Below are 20,305 nucleotides of genomic sequence, written 5' to 3'. Positions count from 1 at the left end.
ATTACAAACTCTATTAGGATTTGTACAGATTGTACGAAGTAAAATTTCTCTTCAGTGAAATGGCCTAGAATTTCATGTCTTCCCCCAAAAGTACTTTTTTTCATAATAAAGCAATAGAGAAAGCTATTTGTGACATAATAGACTCTAAAAGGAATTTAGGAATGCTTGGGTGGCTCATTGGTTGAGATTCTGCCTTTGGCCCAGGGCGTGATTCTGGAGTCCAGGGATCCAGTCCCACATTGGGCTTCCTGCATGGAGCCTGCTTCATGCCTGTGTCTCTGCTTCTCTCTCTCTCTCCCTGTCTCTCTCATGAATAAATAAACAAAATCATAAATAAACAAATAATTAAATAATAAAAGCATTTAATATCAGTAGATATCTCTTTTCAGAAAGATAATTTTTTAGAACAAAAGTTGTTTTACATTTGGACAGTATTTAGATGTTTGCTTTTATTTTCTCAAAGAAATTGACTTTGAAAGAAATAGGCAAAATTTATCACCTCTTGTCCTTGTATAAGTATTATCAAAAGTCAAGGAATTAAAGCTGCTTATCAATTGAATTTATGAGTTATATATTTTTAGTATTCCTAGCTGTTATCCACCTGAACAATTCATCTTTCATATCTATAATCAAATGTTCATTTTAATCTAAATGACAAATGACTGCTACATACATGGTCATACCAAGGTCTCTAAAGGTATTTTTAGTGTTTGCTATTTAGTTATGCGACTATGTATGGAAGCAGGTCTGTACTAAATGTGTTCTGTATTTATAAGTCCCTATCTATTTCATTTTTAAAAATATTATGGCAGGAGAAGCCACTGAAAAAGCAATAATAGTTTATGCCATTTACTATTGTATGATTTTATAGGTCATATATAAAAGTCTTTTTAGAGTATGGTTTATTGTGCTCTAAACTGCCTGTTGGCAGATGTTATCTACTGTCACTTCATATTATTGTAGACCCTTAAGATACCTGGAGATCTTAAAGCCTTATCATTTTGATAAGGTAGCAGATCCAAGAACAAGAGATAAAGGCAACCAGGGTCAAAACAATGGAACCTGGCTTGTTAACTTTGAAATAAAACACTGAAATTATCTATAGAGAAAGTTTTCCACTCAATCAAATTTGGTTTGTCAAATGATATACGCTACTGTAAATGCTTCTAATTTTATATTAATGGTTGTTGATTGCTTTGGTAGGGTTGAAATTCTAACCAAAAATGGAGTTTCTGAATGCTTAATTATATGGAGATTGGTTGGATAAGCTGTGTGTATGTGAATAGCTTATCCTTCATCCTGATTGGAACTTATAGACAGACTAAAGGCCTCAGTTAAGGTGTGTTAAATTTTGGTTGGTTAGTTTTTAATAGGCAAATTAAATTTTTTAAAAAATGGCTTGGAACCATGATCTATATTGGATTTCCCACCCTTTCCTGTCTGAATTACACTTACCTCCCCAGTCATATGCAGGGCAGCTGGAAAATTCTGGGCTTCCATTCAGGAATGTGAGCCTTTCCATTTTAAGTTAACATATGAGAACCGGGAAGATAAAAAAATGTAATTTTTTAAAGTTTTATTTTTATTTAAGTAATCTCTACAACCAACATGCATCTCAAATTCATGACCCTAAGATTAAGTCACATGCTCTTCCAACTGAGCCATCCAGTCCCCTCAGAAAATGTAATTTTAAAAGAATTTGTAATACCAAATTTCTCCTGAAATTTCACCATGTGTGTGGGCCACACATGTGGCAGTGATCCTTTCCCTCACCCTTCCAATCACACAATTTGTTTTTCCTGCTTGGGGATAAATGAGTAAGGGATAAAGAAAAGAAGAGAAGCTTCTTTCTTAGTTCTTTCTCAGTGTACAGAAGTTCCAGAGAAATTCTGGCTTGATGGATCAAGAAGAGAGAATGGACCCTGACCTTTCTAACTCCCCTTTAGAAGAGCTCTAGATGTGTAGCAAAGTTGCCAAGTTAGTACAATTCCCATATAACTCATACAACCAGTTTCTTCTATTGTTGATAGGTTAATATGGTCCATTTATCAAAACTAATGGACTTGTAATAATATATTAATATTAATGAAACTGTGGATTTTATTATTATTTTTTACCTAGTGTTCTGAGTTTCCGAACCCTATCCTAGATACTATCTTTCATTTACTTTTAATGTTTCCTTTGGCTTCTCTGGGCTGTGATAATTTCTCAAACTTTGTTTTTGATGACCTTGACAGTTTTCAGGAGTAACAATCAGGTATTTTGTAGCATGTTCTTCATTTTGTTTTTGTCTCATGTATTTCTCATGCTTTGACTTGGATTATGTGTTTTTTTTTTAATTTATTTTTTGTTGGTGTTCAATTTACTAACATACAGAATAACCCCCAGTGCCCGTCACCCATTCACTCCTACCCCCCGCCCTCCTCCCCTTCCACCACCCCTAGTTCGTTTCCCAGAGTTAGCAGTCTTTACGTTCTGTCTCCCTTTCTGATATTTCCCACACATTTCTTCTCCCTTCCCTTATATTCCCTTTCACTATTATTTATATTCCCCAAATGAATGAGAACACATAATGTTTGTCCTTCTCCGACCAACTTACTTCACTCAGCATAATACCCTCCAGTTCCATCCACGTTGAAGCAAATGGTGGGTATTTGTCATTTCTAATAGCTGAGTAATATTCCATTGTATACATAAACCACATCTTCTTTATCCACTCATCTTTTGATGGACACCGAGGCTCCTTCCACAGTTTGGCTATTGTGGATTATGTGTTTTTGTGAGGAAAACACATAGAGGTGAAAAACCATTCTCAACACATCTTATCAAGGTTTACATGCTGTCAACATGACTTATCAATGTTGTTAGCCTTGATTACATAGCTGAGATAGTGTTTGTCAAGTTTCCCCATGATAGAGTTACTTTTTCTCCTCTTTCCATACTTTATCATTTGGAAGCAAGTCACTAAGCAGATCCTGTTCTTAAGGGGTAGGGAGTTATGTCTCTTCCCTCCTGAAGAAGGGTATTTATTTAAGTTATTTGGATCACTTCTTTTTGGGGGTTTGCATCTTCTTCTGCATTTACTTTTTAAAATATCAGTATGTATTCATTGATATTTTATATTTAAAATATAAAGTATTTTATACTTTGGACTATACCAATAATATGGTATTTAGTTGGTTGTTCCAGCATTGGTCATTAGAAGTTCCAGTTGGCTTTTATGTCTATTACCCAACTTTTGATTATTAACAAGTTGAGTTACACCAAACTTTGGGTTCATTAGGTTTATGGGCTGTTACCCTGAACGTGGTATGGGGAAGAAAAGATAAGCAATTTTCGGGGCAGTCTTACACTAAAAGGCTGGTTCAAGAGGTGATATTTCAGCTTCTACCTCAAAAGTTTCTCAAGTGGGTCAAAACAATGTACCATAAATGAACTTCAAGAACCCTGTTGCTTCCCAGGGAAAATATTTTGTCCACTTTTATTTCTCAAATTATGCTCAGATATATGGTTTAATATAGCTTGTTAAAGATGAGTTCTCTTATGTACAGTACCTTTTATTTCTATGAATCATAGGATTAATTTAAACTTTTTGTCTACAAAATTTAAAACACCCACAAGCAGATACCTAATTCCTACAATAATCATCCCTATGATAACTCTAATCCTTGAACGTATTACACCATGAAGTCTAGATCCGCATTATTGTGTAAAGCCACAGACTTTCATTGTGTCTTCAGTAGTTCTGAGGAACAGAGGTTAGGTGGAAAAAAAAAAAAAAAAAAAAAAAAAGAATGTATCTATAAAATAGTTTGGGTTCCAAGCTAGTTACCTAAAGCCTATGTAGGACCACTGAATTTTCTCCTAGTGAAAGTCAAATGAGCAAAATTTCCCCTCCAGAATTTAAATGATAACTTTTACCATATTAGGAGTCAAAATTACCTGTGTATATACTGCCTCCTACTTTAGAGAATGCCATTTGAAACATTGCTGTTTTCTTGCATATTCTATAAAAGCTTTGCAATGTTGCACCTCCGTCACCAAGACCGAGATTTCCTTTTTTCCTAATGTTCATGCCATAGTTAATATATCTTACTTTCTCTTTCCTTTAAGAGTTATTTCCTTGCCTCTCCTTCTCCTAGTGCAAAATTAATTGTTGACTCTGGTGACCTAGTCTTCACTTTCTTTAGTGATCAGGGAACCCCTTATCTGTAAGCAAATAAATCTCATAGCCGTGATAGAAAATTTCGTCTCCAGTATTTTCCCCTACTAAATTGTTGGCAGACATTCTTATTTTATAGGTCAAGGTGGAAATGTGAATCAAGAAAGAAAATGTTTCCTTCCAAACAAACGCATATATTTATTAAAAATGATGTGTCACAAGGGCTCATGCTCTGGGACTGTCTGTATAGTTAGGCCTAGTTCTGACAAAGCTACCATTCATTCAGTAGGATACATATTCTCTTTTATGGCTTATTTCTTTCAAATATATTGATTTTTAAAATAGTAAGTGTAGTAAGTGATCACCAGGTAAAATTTTGAAAATGAGGAAAAGATATAGAAAAAAAGCCAACTTTAATCTCACCATTCGGAATCAACTATTATCATTTTTTCGAAGTCTTGTTTGTGTTTTACATAGTTGTAAACATTTGTAAATTTACATCTTACAGGTTTTTTTAATTATATAGAAAGAATTTCCCGTGTTATAAATTTTTCCAATCTATTTTATTGGCTATACAATATCACAATGATTAAATGTACCATCTTTTACTTAATCTTTTTCATTACTTAAAGTTAGTTGAGATAAAAGACTTTAAAAATATAAATAAACTCTAGAAAAGAGTTTTGAAATATTCTGAATAGAATCTGGAGTAGATACTAAAATTACTTTTTTATATATATATAAAATAAGAAAAGCTAATATATTTAGTATATATTTTGCTATAACTAAAATTATGTAATCACTTCAAAAAATCTATTTTCTCTTCAATGTGACCACTTAAATTATATGTTTAATATTTTGTTATAGGGTCTACTTGAGTAAGAAAGATGAAGCTTCCTTCTAAAGGGGAAGTTAATATATTTTAAATAAATTGGTCTTCCCCAAAGCATGATTTATATACTTATAATCTTTTATTCCTTTTGGAAATTAGATACTTCAATATTTTTTAAGAGATTCAAGTATTAGGTATTTGACCTGATTTATTAGGTAAATTTTTATTATTAAAATTATTTTGGCATTTGTTACCTCATTCACCTGATGCCAAAGCCTATCTTGTAATAACTGTCTTATCATTATCAGTAAGTTGAATAATGGTAAGGATCATCCTCATCTTGCTTATCAGTTTATCTCCAGCACCTAGGGAGTTGCCTGTCACACAGTAGGCAGTTAATAAATTCATGCTAAAATAATTGTTGCTTTCTTGCCAATATTTTCAATGACAATGCAATAAATCCTTGAGGAACCTGTAAAACTGGAATGGAGAAATCAAATCTGGACCATAAGAGTTAGGCTGAGTCCTATGTAGTGAAAACACAGAATTTTGAAATGAGCCATTGTTTTAAGTAATTTGTAAATGAATAGCTAAATTTGTATTGCAGTAGTTACTTAATTATTACTATGGTAAAGCCAGTGGTACTGGAACTGTTAGTGGCCCTTTTCTCTTGGATTTGAGTATACAAAGCATATATTTATCCAAAAATAATATATTCCAATGTAATCCATAGATAAGTTACACTTTTTGCACCTTACTTACAAAGGTATCTTGGGTATTCAGAATCTCTTTTGTGCTCCAGGTATAAAATATGAAATTTTAGGTACTGAAACAATTTCAGCATTTTTGTATCTGTAGGATGTAAGTGACCTTACTTAATTGGCAAGGAATATAAAAACAAGAGAAAGTTATTTAGTTGAATCAAAAGGATAATATCTACATTAATACATGCTAGAGGGATCCCTGGGTGGCGTAGCGGTTTGGCGCCTGCCTTTGGCCCAGGGCGCGATCCTGGAGACCCGGGATTGAATCCCACGTCGGGCTCCCGGTGCATGGAGTTTGCTTCTCCCTCTGCCTGTGTCTCTGCCTCATTCTCTCTCTCTCTCTCTGTGACTATCACAAATAAATAAAAATTTAAAAAAAAATTAAAAAAAAATACATGCTAGAAAACAAGATGATGAATTTGGTATTTGGAGATTAATAAAATGGAATGCTTATCCTAACTATACCATTTATTTGCTGTGTGACCCTAGGTAAGTTTTTTAACTACTCTAAACCTTAGTTTCTTCAGATATGAGACAGGAAAATCTATAGTGTCTATTCTACTGTCATAATGATTGAATGAGACAATGCATGCTAGACCTTTGTCAGACATTTGACACAGAAAAAAACAAAATGAAATATTTCTCATTTGTATTCCATTAAGGAAGTGATATACTTTCAAAGAGTATGAAAGCAACGTGCTAAAAAGGGAAGAAGTGGAAATTTTGAATTTTTATTATCTAGAACAGTGCTTATTTGCTACCCAATTCAGTCCTATGAAAGAATCCAGAAGTCTTGATCAGCCTGTTCATAGATTCCTTTGTACCCCTAGATTTCACATGTGCACATGATGGAGAGAGTGAGGCTGAATTTTTACCTGATGACTTTGAAGACAAACCAGAAAGAGAAAAGAAACATACCAATTTCACTTTGTGCAACGTTTGTAACATTCAGCTGAATTCAGCTGCTCAAGCACAAATCCACTACAATGGCAAATCACATCAAAAGAGATTAAAACAACTGAGCAATGGGATGCTGAAAAATGACAATGGTAAGTTTTTCTAAAAATGTGTTCTCAATTTTACATCATCAACTTAAGTTATTTGTGTACCTGCAGATGTAAATATAAAAGAATGGACTAATTTATTTTTAAAACCCAGACAGAACACTACATAAAAGCTTATCAGCATATCAAATTAAATAATCCCTCACAGCATTTTGGATGAAAACGGGAAATTTTGTTTGTTGTATACACTTAATTGTATTAGCATTGTGATCGTGACCCTCCAAGATATTTGCTATAATTTGAAAAAGTTGACATTAGAGTTCCTTGATGTTTGCCTTTAACGTAGATTTTGCAAATGGGCATCCTTTTAAATATTATACAAAATGATATTTAGAGTTTTTGTTTTTGCATAATAGGGGCTTCAATAGGTAAGTAAGATTGCCGTTCAATTGAGAAAAATACATATCTTATGAACTACATGTTTTAACAATAAAGTATGATGTCAGTACTTACCGATTGTTTAAATTTGCTACTGAAAATTCATGGTTTGCTTAATCATTTTAGAATACTTTTTGAAAGTGTATGCTGAGTTTTAGAGTAAACAGATTTTAAAAATAGCACAAAATACTTTTGGAAACAATGGAACTGTTTTAGAAAAAACATGAGGAGTTGAGGCGGGAGAAGAGTGGATTCCTTTGAAAGGCTAGGAAAATAGGAAACAATAGCAAACAAAATGTTACAATACTGTATTCTGGTTGGATGCTTCATGTTTGGTAAATAATATACATTTGTCTAAATTTTAAGGCTTTAATAATGAGACCAAATATTCATCTATGCTAATGTTTGGCATCATGAAGTTTTTTTTTTAACATAAATTTGTAGTTTGTTTCAAGGCTACCAAATAATGAGAAGAAAAACTCTACATTTTTAAAATGGAAATTATTTCTACCTTGCCTTGTGTTTTTATATGGCTAAGCTAAAGTAGTCTACTGGAAAGGACTCCGTATTTATGTTTCTGTGGTATGACTAATTGTTAGTCTTGGATGTTGGTGGTCAAAAGACACGTAAAAAACAAAAATAGTCATCAGGGAGTGCCTGAGTAGCTGGGTGGTTGAGCTCTGCGTTCAGCTCAGGGCATGGTCCTAGAGTGCCGAGATTGAGTCCCATGTCAGGCTCCCCTCCAGGAGCCTGCTTCTCCCTCTGCCTATGTCTCTGCCTCCCTCTGTGCATCTCTCATGAACAAATAAATAAAATATTTTTTAAAAGTAGTCATCAGAAAATAATTGAGAACTACTAAATTCTACAGGCATAAAATGAACTAGTAAGACAAAAATGTATTTCTTAAGTCATGTTTAAAATATATATTTCACAGCCTCTATTTTGAACTACTTCACCTTATGTTTGACATTTGGGTAAAATCTTTTTTTTTATTATTTGGGTAAAATCTTCTTAAGCACAGTATGATTAAATTTCAAATTGTTTTTCTTCAAGTCTGTATTATTGGAGGTAATGGTGACAAGTCTGGTGTTTTACTTTACCTACCTTTACATTTACAAACCTCTTTTGGGAGGAGTAATAAATGATATCATACAAGGAAACCAAGACAAAAGTCATGCCTAGCTTAGAAACTCAAATCAGAGCCAATCCCAAACAAAATTTAGAATGGTCAAAGGTTTTCAAATCCTAATACTAGGAATGATTTCCCTCAAATTGGTATTTTAAAATAATTTTATCAGTGCATTTATTATAGGGTAGTATTGTGATAAAATTTTTATGTGCATTTTCTTGTTTAATTTTTCATTACAACCACAGAGATGTTGCTATCATATTTTTCTTATAAATGTGGAAATTGAGGGTAGCATTGATTAAATAGTGTGATGAAGGTCACACAACTATTAAATGGTCAAACTAGCAATCGAACTCAGGTCTTATTCATTTATATACCTGCACTTCTGAAGTCTGCTGCCTCCTCAGAATGAATATTCTGCAGAAACTTGCCTTTCTTTATTCAAAGAGAGAAATCATTTTAGGAAAGATAAAAAAAAAATCCTATCATATTTCCAACAATGCATTGATCAATATGGTGCTTAACAAAATTTATTGCTACATTTTTCTATTCATATTTTTTTCCAAGACTCTTTCTAGTAAGAGTCATTAAAAACAACCAGGAATTAATAAGAACACTTGGTTTAGATCATATTAGTTTGGCCTGGAATGATACTTCCGAGGAAAGCCTCACCTTTTTGTACAGGTGGATGTTACTACAGGCAATCAACTTCACAACTGACTTAGTTCCTCACATTAATATGGAGATATTATTTCTTATACATATTCCTCCATTCCCCACTCTCAAAGTGTACTTTTTCAGACTTTTTCAGAATTAGAAAGAAGCCCCATTCCAAGCCTTATATACCTATTACTTGTGATTCCTTTACTACACAGAAACCAAGCTAAAAATGGAATTTCTAATAATAAAGGATCCAAAAAAAATTCTTAATTGAGAATATTATCATTTTTATTTGGAGAAATAGAAATTGTTTTATTTTTCTTCTGGAATGTACACACTTGCAGAATGGACTGCTGTGAACTGCTTCCATCTTAGAAAATCTTCTCTTCAATCTAGATTTCAAATGGGGAATAATTTAATATAGTAGTGCCAAAAAGGAATATGACAATAGAGATGTTTACCTGAATTCACTCAACCTTGTGCTTAATTGATTTATTTTTAAGGATGCAAATTAAATAGTAGACATGGAACTAATTATTATTCATTTGAGATTGTCTAAATGGAGAAAAACATACTATCATTTCTGACTTTACTGAACGTAGAGCATCATTATAATTATATGCCTAAAGTCATATCCTAACAAATACTACAGAAGACAAGAGTAAACAAGAGTAGACAATCATCTAAAATTTGGTTTCTGCATTTTTAAGCAAAATATTGCATTTCTCATGTCATCTCACTTAATAGAGAAAGTGGTCATCTGAAGATCATAGTGAAAAAATGCATTAGGTGTACTAATTAATAGGCCACTGTTCCCCCAGGTAAGACTTTTACATTTCTGATAGTGCTGCACTCTTTGGAGAAGTTGTTATATGGAACATGTGCTGCACACTTGGGTGCATGCTATCCTGAGTCTCCAAAGTCCCTCCTGCTAGTTAGAAATGCTGCCTGCTGGGTTCTTCCCTAAGCATGCCCTCAGCCAAAGGGAGCTACCTCTCCTCTCTTGATCTTGTTCCTTTCTTGAGGGCAGCCTGCAGAAGCCCCAGCTCCTTGCCTCAAAAGTCGGTATACAGCTCTAAAAAGCTATTCCAGCTTCAGGTTTGCTGATGGTACTGTGGCAGTACTATCATATCCTTGCCTCACCCCTTACCCAGTCCTGCTTTCCTCATGCCTCAGAGGTATAGAACCCTCATTCACCACTCGCCCACAAAATCATCGGAGTCTACTTCCTGGAAATCTACCTAAGATACCACCGGTGCTTGTTGTATCTTAAAGTGATATGTGTAATATGCTTCATTGTGCAAAAGCAACAAAATTTAATACTTTCCCCCATCTATATTGTCTATTTGTTGCCTGAATATAAGTTTTGTCATAAAAAATACAAAGAGAACAAAAAGTGAGCTAGTATTTATTAGTCTGGGTGTCTTATATATATATATCATCTATGAAACCCCAGTCAACAGCTTTGCAAAGCACATATTATTCTATTTTATAAACAAGGTAGCCAAGAATCAAAGGGACTAAGACATTTGCCAAATAACTCAATGCATAAAGTTTCCTATGTCTCCATTATCAGCAACATACAAATCCCCCTGGTAAACTTAAACTCTAGTGTCACAAAATTATGTCATGTATTTGGATGTATTCTTATGTTGTTGAGTTATGCTATTTTTTAAACAATATACATTATTACAAAATATCTAATGTTTCCATAAATTCTCTTTACCAGCTGCTGAAAATATTTTGTGGAGAATAGTCATATAAATAAGTAATTTTATAATCTATCACTATACATTCACTGTTACTCCAGAAATACATTTCTTTTTGTTGCACATTTTTTAAGGTGAGAAGATACAGAAATAGCAAAAGGGTATTCTGTAGTAAAAAAAAATGCTTAAATGTGTAGCTTTATCATATTCCAGAAATTCCATGCCTCACCCTCTCATGAAAACTATAAACTAAAGAAATTTCAGTACAAACTGCATGGCTTACTAATTTTTCTCTTTGGATAACATCTTTCATTTTGTTTATAATTAGAAGTTAAGTTCTGCAGAGAACCATTATTTTTATGATGATATAAAATAATATTATCTCATTTGGGTTGTTCATAAATGTTCAAAACTAAAATAAAAAATCACAAGGGTTCTGCAAATGTAATTTCTTCTAAATTGTCACGGTTCTACCAGGTATGAAAATAAATATGAGTAAGAAAACTGAATGTACAGTATTACATGTATGATAATATAATAGTGTTTGCATAGTACCACCTTTTTATTAATGCATGCTTTAAAATTATTCTAAAGAAATTAATAATGGAATTGAGATTATGGATAAATGTTCAGATTTTGCTCACATTTGGCATTTTATGTTCTAATTATGTGATATATTCTACAGTGAAAAAAATAAGGTTTTTATTGTGTATGTAGGATTTTTTTTTAATTTTTATTTATTTATGATAGTCACAGAGAGAGAGAGAGAGGCAGAGACACAGGCAGAGGGAGAAGCAGGCTCCATGCACCGGGAGCCCGACGTGGGATTCGATCCCGCGTCTCCAGGATCGCGCCCTGGGCCAAAGGCAGGCGCTAAACCGCTGCGCCACCCAGGGATCCCTGTATGTAGGATTTTTTATAAGATTTTCAGGGAGTATAAAGTTGAGTATTAAAATGAAGCATACTGGGATGCCTGGGTAGCTCAGCAGTTGAGCAATTGAGCGTCTGCCTTCAGCTCAGGGCGTGATCCTGGAATTCCAGGATCGAGTCCCCACATCAGGCTCCCTGAGAGAAGCCTGCTTCTCCCTCTGCCTATGTCTCTGCCTTCTTTCTGTGTCTCTCATGAGTAAATAAATAAAAATCTTTTTTAAAAAAATTAATAAAATGAAGCATACTAAGAATATATAAGTATACTAAAAGTATACTTTTATCTAAAAACTGAAATTTGAAGATTAGCATAAAGATGCTCCTTTGATTGATTCTTAAGAGCATTTTGGAATACATGTAACAAGGGTAAAACTTTCTATGACCAACAAATTTAATTCAGTTCATGTGCTTACTCCCCATGGTTAAGCTGTTGTTAAAAGCTCGTTAAAGGATTGAGTAACAACTTGACCTATTATGACAACTTTATTTTATTCAGAATACCTTTGTCATATTTGAGTTATTTTATTAAGCCTGGTTTTCTATTTTTATTGGGTTGAAACTGCTATCAAATAATTCAGTTTTATCTAATAGTATTCTAGAGTCTTTCGGTGCTCATTGTTTTGTAGCACATAAATCTAGAATATTGCCGCCCTTATCTATCCTCTTAGCATTAAATTTTCTTTTATTTAACAGAAGAGCTAAATAAAATTTTACTTTCGAGCTCTCACTGATCTATTCTCTTTCCTCTCTATTGATTGTCCCAGACAAGGTTTAAAGTATCAGTAGATTTTCAATTTATAAGAGGTGCCTTCTCTTGCAACATTGATAGTTAATAAAAATTCAAAATAGCTTCATAAATTTTTCTGTTATTTCAGGTCTTGATTTTATAATAAATTCCTCCTTTATATAAAAATTCATTTCATCTTTTGACTTCCAAGGACTATTTGTACACAGACTAGTAAGAACTTACTAGGACATTTAAGGATTAGTAGTGATGCCTTTTGGGATTATTTTATTAAATAATGATAACTTTCTTAATAATATTTTATCCATATGAGTATAAGACAAAATGTGATATGGCAATAAGGAATATTGCTTTTCTGAAGCTTCTCTCTTCTTGACCATATCCTTTAGAAGGTTCAGTCTAGGGGAAACAATGAAAAAATGCTGATATTAAATTGTCCAACATTATGTAATAAGACATTTTGTTCTTGAGTGATCTAAGTTTCCTTTTTATTACTGAAAGATAAAAACATGGGAGAAAATGACAAATGTTAGTTTTATCATGTTCAGATTTTCAGATGGTTTTTGGCTTTGGTTATCAACTTTTTTTTTTCTCCATAAAAGGAAAACACATTGATCATTTCAAACAGATGGAATTCTAGCTGCTAGCTACTCGCTTCACCTGGACTCCACATTAATTTCATTGAACAAGCAGCATTTTTATCAACCTAGAGATTTTTTTTATCCAGTCTGTATCTCTAAGAAAAATCCTCTTTACTGGAATAATAGTGATGTTTTATAATGAGGCTGATAATCCAGCATGACCCCCATCTGGATACCACGTCAGTGGGCAACTGTGCCCTAAAAGAAATATAGTCTAGCTCTTCAGGACTGTTGTTATTCATGCAAACTTAGGTGAGATATTTTTCACCTAAAAGAAACATTAAGAAAAAAAAGAATGAATTAAGTACATGCCATTTAGTTTGAGAAAAGAATTTTTTTTAAAGATTTTATTAATTTATTTGAGAGAGATAGCATGAGTAGGAAGGAGGGGCAGAGGGAGTGGAGGAAGCTGAGTCCCTGCTGATCAGGGAGCTGGATGTGAGACTCCATCCCAGGACCCTGGAATCATGACCTGAGCCAGAGGCAGATGTTTAAATGACTGAGCCACCCAAGCACCCTGAGAATAGAATTTAAAGAGTTTTCTATTTGTAATTTTCTGTATGTATATTTGTGTGTTTCTTTGGGGATATTTGAAGAATTGGGAGCTTCTACCAGTGGTAGCATAAACTGGGGGTGCAGAAAAATTCATTTGTTCATCTGAACTCCAAATCTGTCTAGCACAGGTTGAACTTTCTCTTGTTTCCTTTGCCCTTTCAGTCACTAACTCCTTCCACAGCAATATCTTCCAGTTCTAGTATTTGTATTCTCTAGTCTTAGGAAAATAACCACTTTTACTTTTCTATGTTTGAAAGTACATATTTTTTAATTTTCCTATTTTATTTATATTTCCCCTAAAAATAATTTGCTCATGGTAACAGAGCTAGTAGGTAATGGAAATGTGATGCTTTTATATAAATTCCCCTTTCCTAAACAGGTTAGTTTACATGTGGAGGCCAACCATATTTAAATTGGCTTTGGGAAGTTTCTACAGCTTCACCTCAGGCATGGCATGCTTCATCATTTTGTATTTATCAGAAACACAAAACAGTAGTATGAGCATGTGTGTATGTGTATGTGTGTATTTTTAAGTTGGCACTTTAATTCATTAAATAGACTTCCAAAATATTAATTTTAAGTATTCAAATAAGAGGCAAGAAACTAATTTTCAAAAATAGCAACCTAGATACATCTATTTCCTCTTTTTGTTTTCAAAATTGCAATGATGTGACACAAGAAATTTAAGAACAAAAGTAAATAAATCCATAGCAGCATGGCACAGTGGAGAAGAATAAAATAGGAATTTCCGGAATATATAACAAAAATGTGATGAAAATGAGGTAAAACCCTGAAGCTAAATACAAATACAGAAACCCACAGGGGTAGGGAAAAAGTGCTCTAAAATTTTGATTTCCATCCAAACTTCAGAATACCTTTAAGATTAATCTGAAATAGCATTAAAAGTGGGGCTCACTCTTAGATGAACATTGTGATGACTTTAGTTATGTAGGTTTACAGTTAGAGATGGGATATAACTGACATGCCCAACGTAATTGTAGATAAGTGAAGAGCAAATGAGTTTGGAGACTAGGAGCCAGACAGATCAGAAAGTGAATGTTGTCTTGGGGTCAGGGATAAGAGGGTAGAAGGGACAGACTTCTGAAATTTTAATTTGTTAACTTTGTAAAGTGTGCTGTAATTCTCTCTTGCTTCTCACCTGTGGAATCTTCAGTAAAGAATTCTGTTTCTTGACATTTTGTATGCATTTAGTTTCTTCTTGGGGAACTAAAATGGGTGTTAAGACTAAACAGATTGAGGCTGACACGAGGCATACAGGTAGAAAGACAAGGGCATATTATATATGCACGTCCATTTCCAACTACTTGTATCAGGTACAGTGTTGAAATCAGAAATGTGGGCAAGACATATTTACTACTAACTTAAGATTTGCCAATCTTTAGAGGAGAGAAATGAATATAAATTTCAATTCAAGGTTTTACTTCAGAGAGAATATATGATGAAAAACATGATTTTCTGTTAAGATTTTATTTCGGTGGCTAAATAAAAGTATAGAAGTATAGAGAATTGTATGAACTAATCAATGACTTACGGGTACAATAAGTGTGGTTTCAAAAAGAGAGGAATAAAAACAATCAAACTAAGAATATTTAACTTCATTACATATATTAAACAAATGTGTGTATGCAATAGTAATTCTGATAAATAATTCATATTTCCCAATTCCAAAGAAGAATATAATCTTTTAACAAAGAAAATTGGTGCAATATATATAAATAGCAGGAGGAATAAAATAGTGAATACAGCTTGAATGAAGAATTAGCAAGGTTCTAGGTTAGAGCTCTGTTGTATGCTGTGTGACTGTCAAATTAGTGTGGTTAAATGTTAAGACTGAACAGAGGAAAAGCTGACTGGAGGGGTAACAAAGATGATAATCTGACCTAGGTACTTATTCAGTTTGTGCTACTAAATGGAATTTTATCTCACTGATAAAAGAACTATAACTGAGGGAGTTATAAAATAGCCAAAAGAAATAAAGCAGTATTAAAATTTAATTCTTGTCCTGTAGGAGGAAGTGAAAGGGTACCCTAAGAAGATAATGAGGGTGTTAGAAATATAAATAATGAATAACATTTGTTGTGAATTTACTTTGTGCTAGGTATGTAATTATACATATATTAAATCATATTTTTGTGAGTTACTATAGTTTATTTGTGTCCATTATGTAGATCAGTAAGCTGTGACAGAGAAGGTGATTTGCCCAAGGCCTCTTAGCTCGAGAGAGGTGAATTCAGACTCTGAATCCTGGCAAGCTGGCTCCAGAGCCTATGCTTATATTCATGATGTTGAATCACCTCTTAAGCCTGGAGAACAACTAGGATTGCTTCAGGATTCAGATGTCAAAGGAGGAAAGAGTTTCAGAAAAAGAATATGGTTAACCAGTGGGTTCTAAAGGTTTTTTTCAGAGAGATTGAGAAAGGTAACCTTATATTGGAGATCTGAAAATTATAAAATGGCAGATATCTTTGAGGAATTATTTCAATTAAGTGGGAAAAGCTAAGCTGGTGTTTGAAAGGTAAAGACAGTGTTTTTCTGTTGGTCTTTAGAACATGTGATTCAGAATCACCCTGAGTGTTTTCTTTAAAAATTCAAATTCCCTGGGTATACATTCCAAGCTCCTTTAATTGGGATTCTCCAGGAACATTTAGTTAGAAGAAATAGAAAATCAGTAAGAGGGGAAGGAAGAGGAAGGAAGAGCAATGAGATGGTCATGGCTTAATTTGCATACTTCAACAGCAAAAGCTCTGCTATAGAGACATTTTAGTGACCATCTGTTTTTATTTTAACATGTGTTGGGAAAAGATGAATTGCAAACCCAAGAGACTAATCAAAGTGTTTTCTTGTTATATTTTCAGCAATGTTTCAGGGCCTCTTATAGATCTACAAGTCATGAAACCAAATGGCTATTTCCCATTAAATCTAGCTCTGGTGGTTGTGAGTGGGTCCTGATCATTGTAGGTAATTTGAGGAACAGATAATCCATCTGTGCAGGGGCAGGAGGGTTATGTACACCACAGTTTGCATCTGGTCTTGCTCTTTTGTTTGGCATTCTCACGATGAAATTTTACAACTTAATCATGAAAAAAAGTCCAAGTGTATATACTTTATCCCAAACTACTTCTTTCAACAATATTTTGTATGTTTTTCCTTTTTCTTGTTATATTTTCACTTGTTGAGAATGTTGTCTTCATATGGTGGTAATTTTTTCTCCTAGAAATACATTTACATTTTTACCTGAAAAATACCTATTGTATAATTATCAGTATTTGTTGATGAAAAGTACTCTGTTTTGTCTTTTTTTTACCTTTTACCTTAATCAGCCACATATGTGCTAAAGTCCCTATCTCAGGATATTCTTGTGCATGAGAGATTTGCTGAGATAAGAGGTCTTAGATTTTTTTCTCATTCTCTCATGTCTAAAATTCAAGGCTTACTTTATAAATTGATTTTTACTCTGGGCTAGGTGAATGCTCTTTTTGAATACTGTTGCCTTTCCTTATGTCTAATTCATCTGTTGTTAAATGTAAAAGAAACTCAAATTTAAAAATGTCAATAACAAACCATAGTATTTTTATTTTATTTCAACAAACATGGAGGAACCTCTGCTACCATCATTTTTTCCCAAGACAATTAGAGGGCTAGAATTATACTTAGTTTCTAATCTGAAAATTCATTTTTTAAATGCTGAAAAATCACAATTTTATGAATAGTAGTAGTGGTGTTTTCATTATTTAAATCTTTTAGTCAAGACGTCAAATTTTGAGATAATAAATTAGAATAATGTCAGAACAACTTAACACATCTTATACAGGTACTCAATAAATATTAATTTGTTATAGTCTTATCAGACACATTTTACTTACTCAAACTATTCAAGGACCTTGTTTGCTAACATGACTAACAAAAGTGTTACAGTGTTTGAAATTCCTGCTATCAGGGTTTTTTTTTCCTACTTCCATAAAATATTTTTCCTTCTTAAATAGAATTTCGTTAAGAAATTTCTTTAGTCCCAGAAGCATTTTTTTTTTAAAGATTTTATTTATTTATTCATGAGAGACACAGAGCGAGAGAGAGAAGCAGAGACACAGACAGAGGGAGAAGCAGGCTCCATGCAGGGAGCCCGATGTGGGACTCAATCCTGGGACTCGATCCTGAGCCTCCAGGATCACACCCTGGGCCGAAGGCAAGCGCTAAACCGCTGAGCCACCCAGGGATCTCCATAGTCCCAGAAGCATTTTAATAATGCTTTATAGAGAGAGATAATCTTTATATAGAATAGTATTCTCACTATTGTAAACATCAGAGTCTATTTTAATTATATTGTATTTCTGAGGTGGAAATTAAAAAAAAATCAAAGTGGAGATCCCTACATTCAATATATCTGACCCTTAAATGATTTCTTTACCAAACTATCAATAATATTGTCATTGTCATCACATAATAAGGTTGATTGAGTTATTTCATGATGCTTACAAATATCTTGTCTTCGATATGCTATTTAATGATTGCCTTTATTAGCTTAATATGAAAGCCCACCACAAATATCATATGCTATAACATAATTTCTCTGAGGTTCATAAAATTGTATAAACCAAACAACATACTCAACAAACAAATAAACAACATATTTCTTTTAACATCCTTGGAAGAGAAATGCTTTTTGTTTCCTTTGGAAATAGGGCCTTAGTAATCAAACAGTTGAAGGATTTTAAAATTTAAGGCAGAATAAAGTGACCTAAAATATTTCTGTTACTTATTATTATGAACAATACCAGATATTTGTTTGTTGTATGTGATTCAGGGAGGTATTAAAATTAAAAAGGGGAATAGGTATACGGGGAAACTGGAAATGAGGTAAGAAGTCTCACAGAGGGAAAATATATTAGAGGTATTTATAGAAACATCAAGGCTTAAAGAAACTTGGCTCATATTTCATTTAGAACTTATTCCAGAATAGTTCTACTTTGGTGAGTTTGTATCAAGTAAAAAGATGAGAAAAAAGAGGGCTTGAGTTGCACAGTAGAGCTTTTCTTAGTTCTCTTCTGATAGGAAGAGAGACTCAAATATTTCCCTATATGTCCACATGGTGAAATCATACAGAGCTGAGTTGCTATGGGGTCTGGCATGGTGAGAGGCAAGGAATGCCCACATCCTAGACTGAGTTTTGGTTTGATGTTGTAGCAGAGCCTCAGAGTAGTTTGTAGCATTAACATGAATCTTTTTTTTTAAATTTTTATTTATTTATGATAGTCACACAGAGAGAGAGGCAGAGACATAGGCAGAGGGAGAAGCAGGCTCCATGCACCAGGAGCCCGATGTGGGATTCGATCCCGGGTCTCCAGGATCACGCCCTGGGCCAAAGGCAGGCGCTAAACCGCTGCGCCACCCAGGGATCCCTAACATGAATCTATATAAGGTTGGATTAGCCAGGAAGATATTCTTGTTCCTCTTCCAGATATAAATGAAATGAGTTTTGGCCCAAGACTTCAGCAGCGTATATGGTAGAGTACCCTGAGATGGGTACCCAACCAACTCATCTCAATATCAACCAGCATATTCTCAAAGACCATAATCATGAGGCCAGAGATGACCTCTACTCTGAATTTGTTCTCAGAAGACTTGCTCCAACAAAAAAACCTTCTTGGACAGGAACAGAGAAAACAGATTAAGCTGAAAGACAATATTAAAACTGAAAGTGACTGGATAATACAAACAGGAACATTTGAATCAACACACAGCGAGAGCTACTGTGATTATCACATTTAGATATTAATTTGTAACTCTGCTACATCTCCCATATGGTATTTTTCTACCTCTAGTTGTACATTTTTGCTCTCTGCAGTTCTCAGATTGATTTCTTGGGTGTTAAAAATGATTTGATGTTTATGTAGCTATGATCAGAGGATGAGGCAAGCCTAGAGTACCCCTGCTCCTCTGGCATTTTAACTTTGCCTCCCGAGATCAGTATCGTTGACCCTTGAACAACATGATTTTGAACTGTGCAGGTCTACTTATATGTGGATTTTTTACATTACAGTACTATAAATGTATTGTCTCTTCCTTATGATTTTCTTAATAATATTTTCCTTTCTCTAGCATATTTTATTGTAAGAGCATTGTTATAAGAAATATATAAAGCATGTGTTAATCAAATGCTTATGTTATCAGTAAGGCTTCCAGCCAACAGTAGCCTATTAGTTGTTAAATTTTGGGAAAGTCAAAAGTTATACATAGATTTTTGACTGCACAATGGGTTCATGCCCCTAACCCTTATGTTGTTCAAGGGCCAACTTTATTTGTGTCTGGCTTATTTCACTTAACATAGTGTCCTCTAGGTTCATCCATGTTATCTCAAATAGCAGGATTCCCTTGTTTTTTAAGGCTGAAAAAAAATCCATTCTATATTTATAACCACGCATATAATATATATATATATATATAATATATATAATCCGTATATTATATATACATATTATATATATCCGAACACATACACAGACACCACATTTTCTTTATTCATTCTTCTGTCTGTAGACACAGGTAGTTTCCGTATCTTGGCTATCATGAATAATGCTGCAATGAACACAGGAGTGTAAATATCTCTTTGAGATACTAATTTCATTTCCTTTGGTTATATACTCAGAAATAGGATTCTTAGATTGTATGGTAGATGGATCCAAAGAGAACCACATGGAGACACACTATAGTCTAATTGTCA

The 20,305-nt window shown here is 33.6% G+C and overlaps 1 protein-coding gene across 2 annotated transcripts in view; it reads left to right on the top strand.

Moving 5' to 3' along the window:
* The window catches only part of ZNF385D (zinc finger protein 385D), an 897,042-nt gene that overhangs the window by 219,821 nt on the left and 656,916 nt on the right, over positions 1-20,305 (top strand). For both annotated transcript variants that reach the window (XM_072792941.1, XM_072792942.1), the window contains exon 2: positions 6,589-6,807. In XM_072792941.1, the coding sequence (XP_072649042.1) occupies positions 6,589-6,807 (219 nt within the window). The remainder of the gene's footprint in view (positions 1-6,588; positions 6,808-20,305) is intronic.

The sequence above is a fragment of the Canis lupus genome, chromosome 22 (assembly GCF_048164855.1).
Source record: "Canis lupus baileyi chromosome 22, mCanLup2.hap1, whole genome shotgun sequence".
NCBI lineage: Eukaryota > Metazoa > Chordata > Mammalia > Carnivora > Canidae > Canis > Canis lupus.
This window is presented reverse-complemented; position numbering and strand designations above follow the sequence as displayed.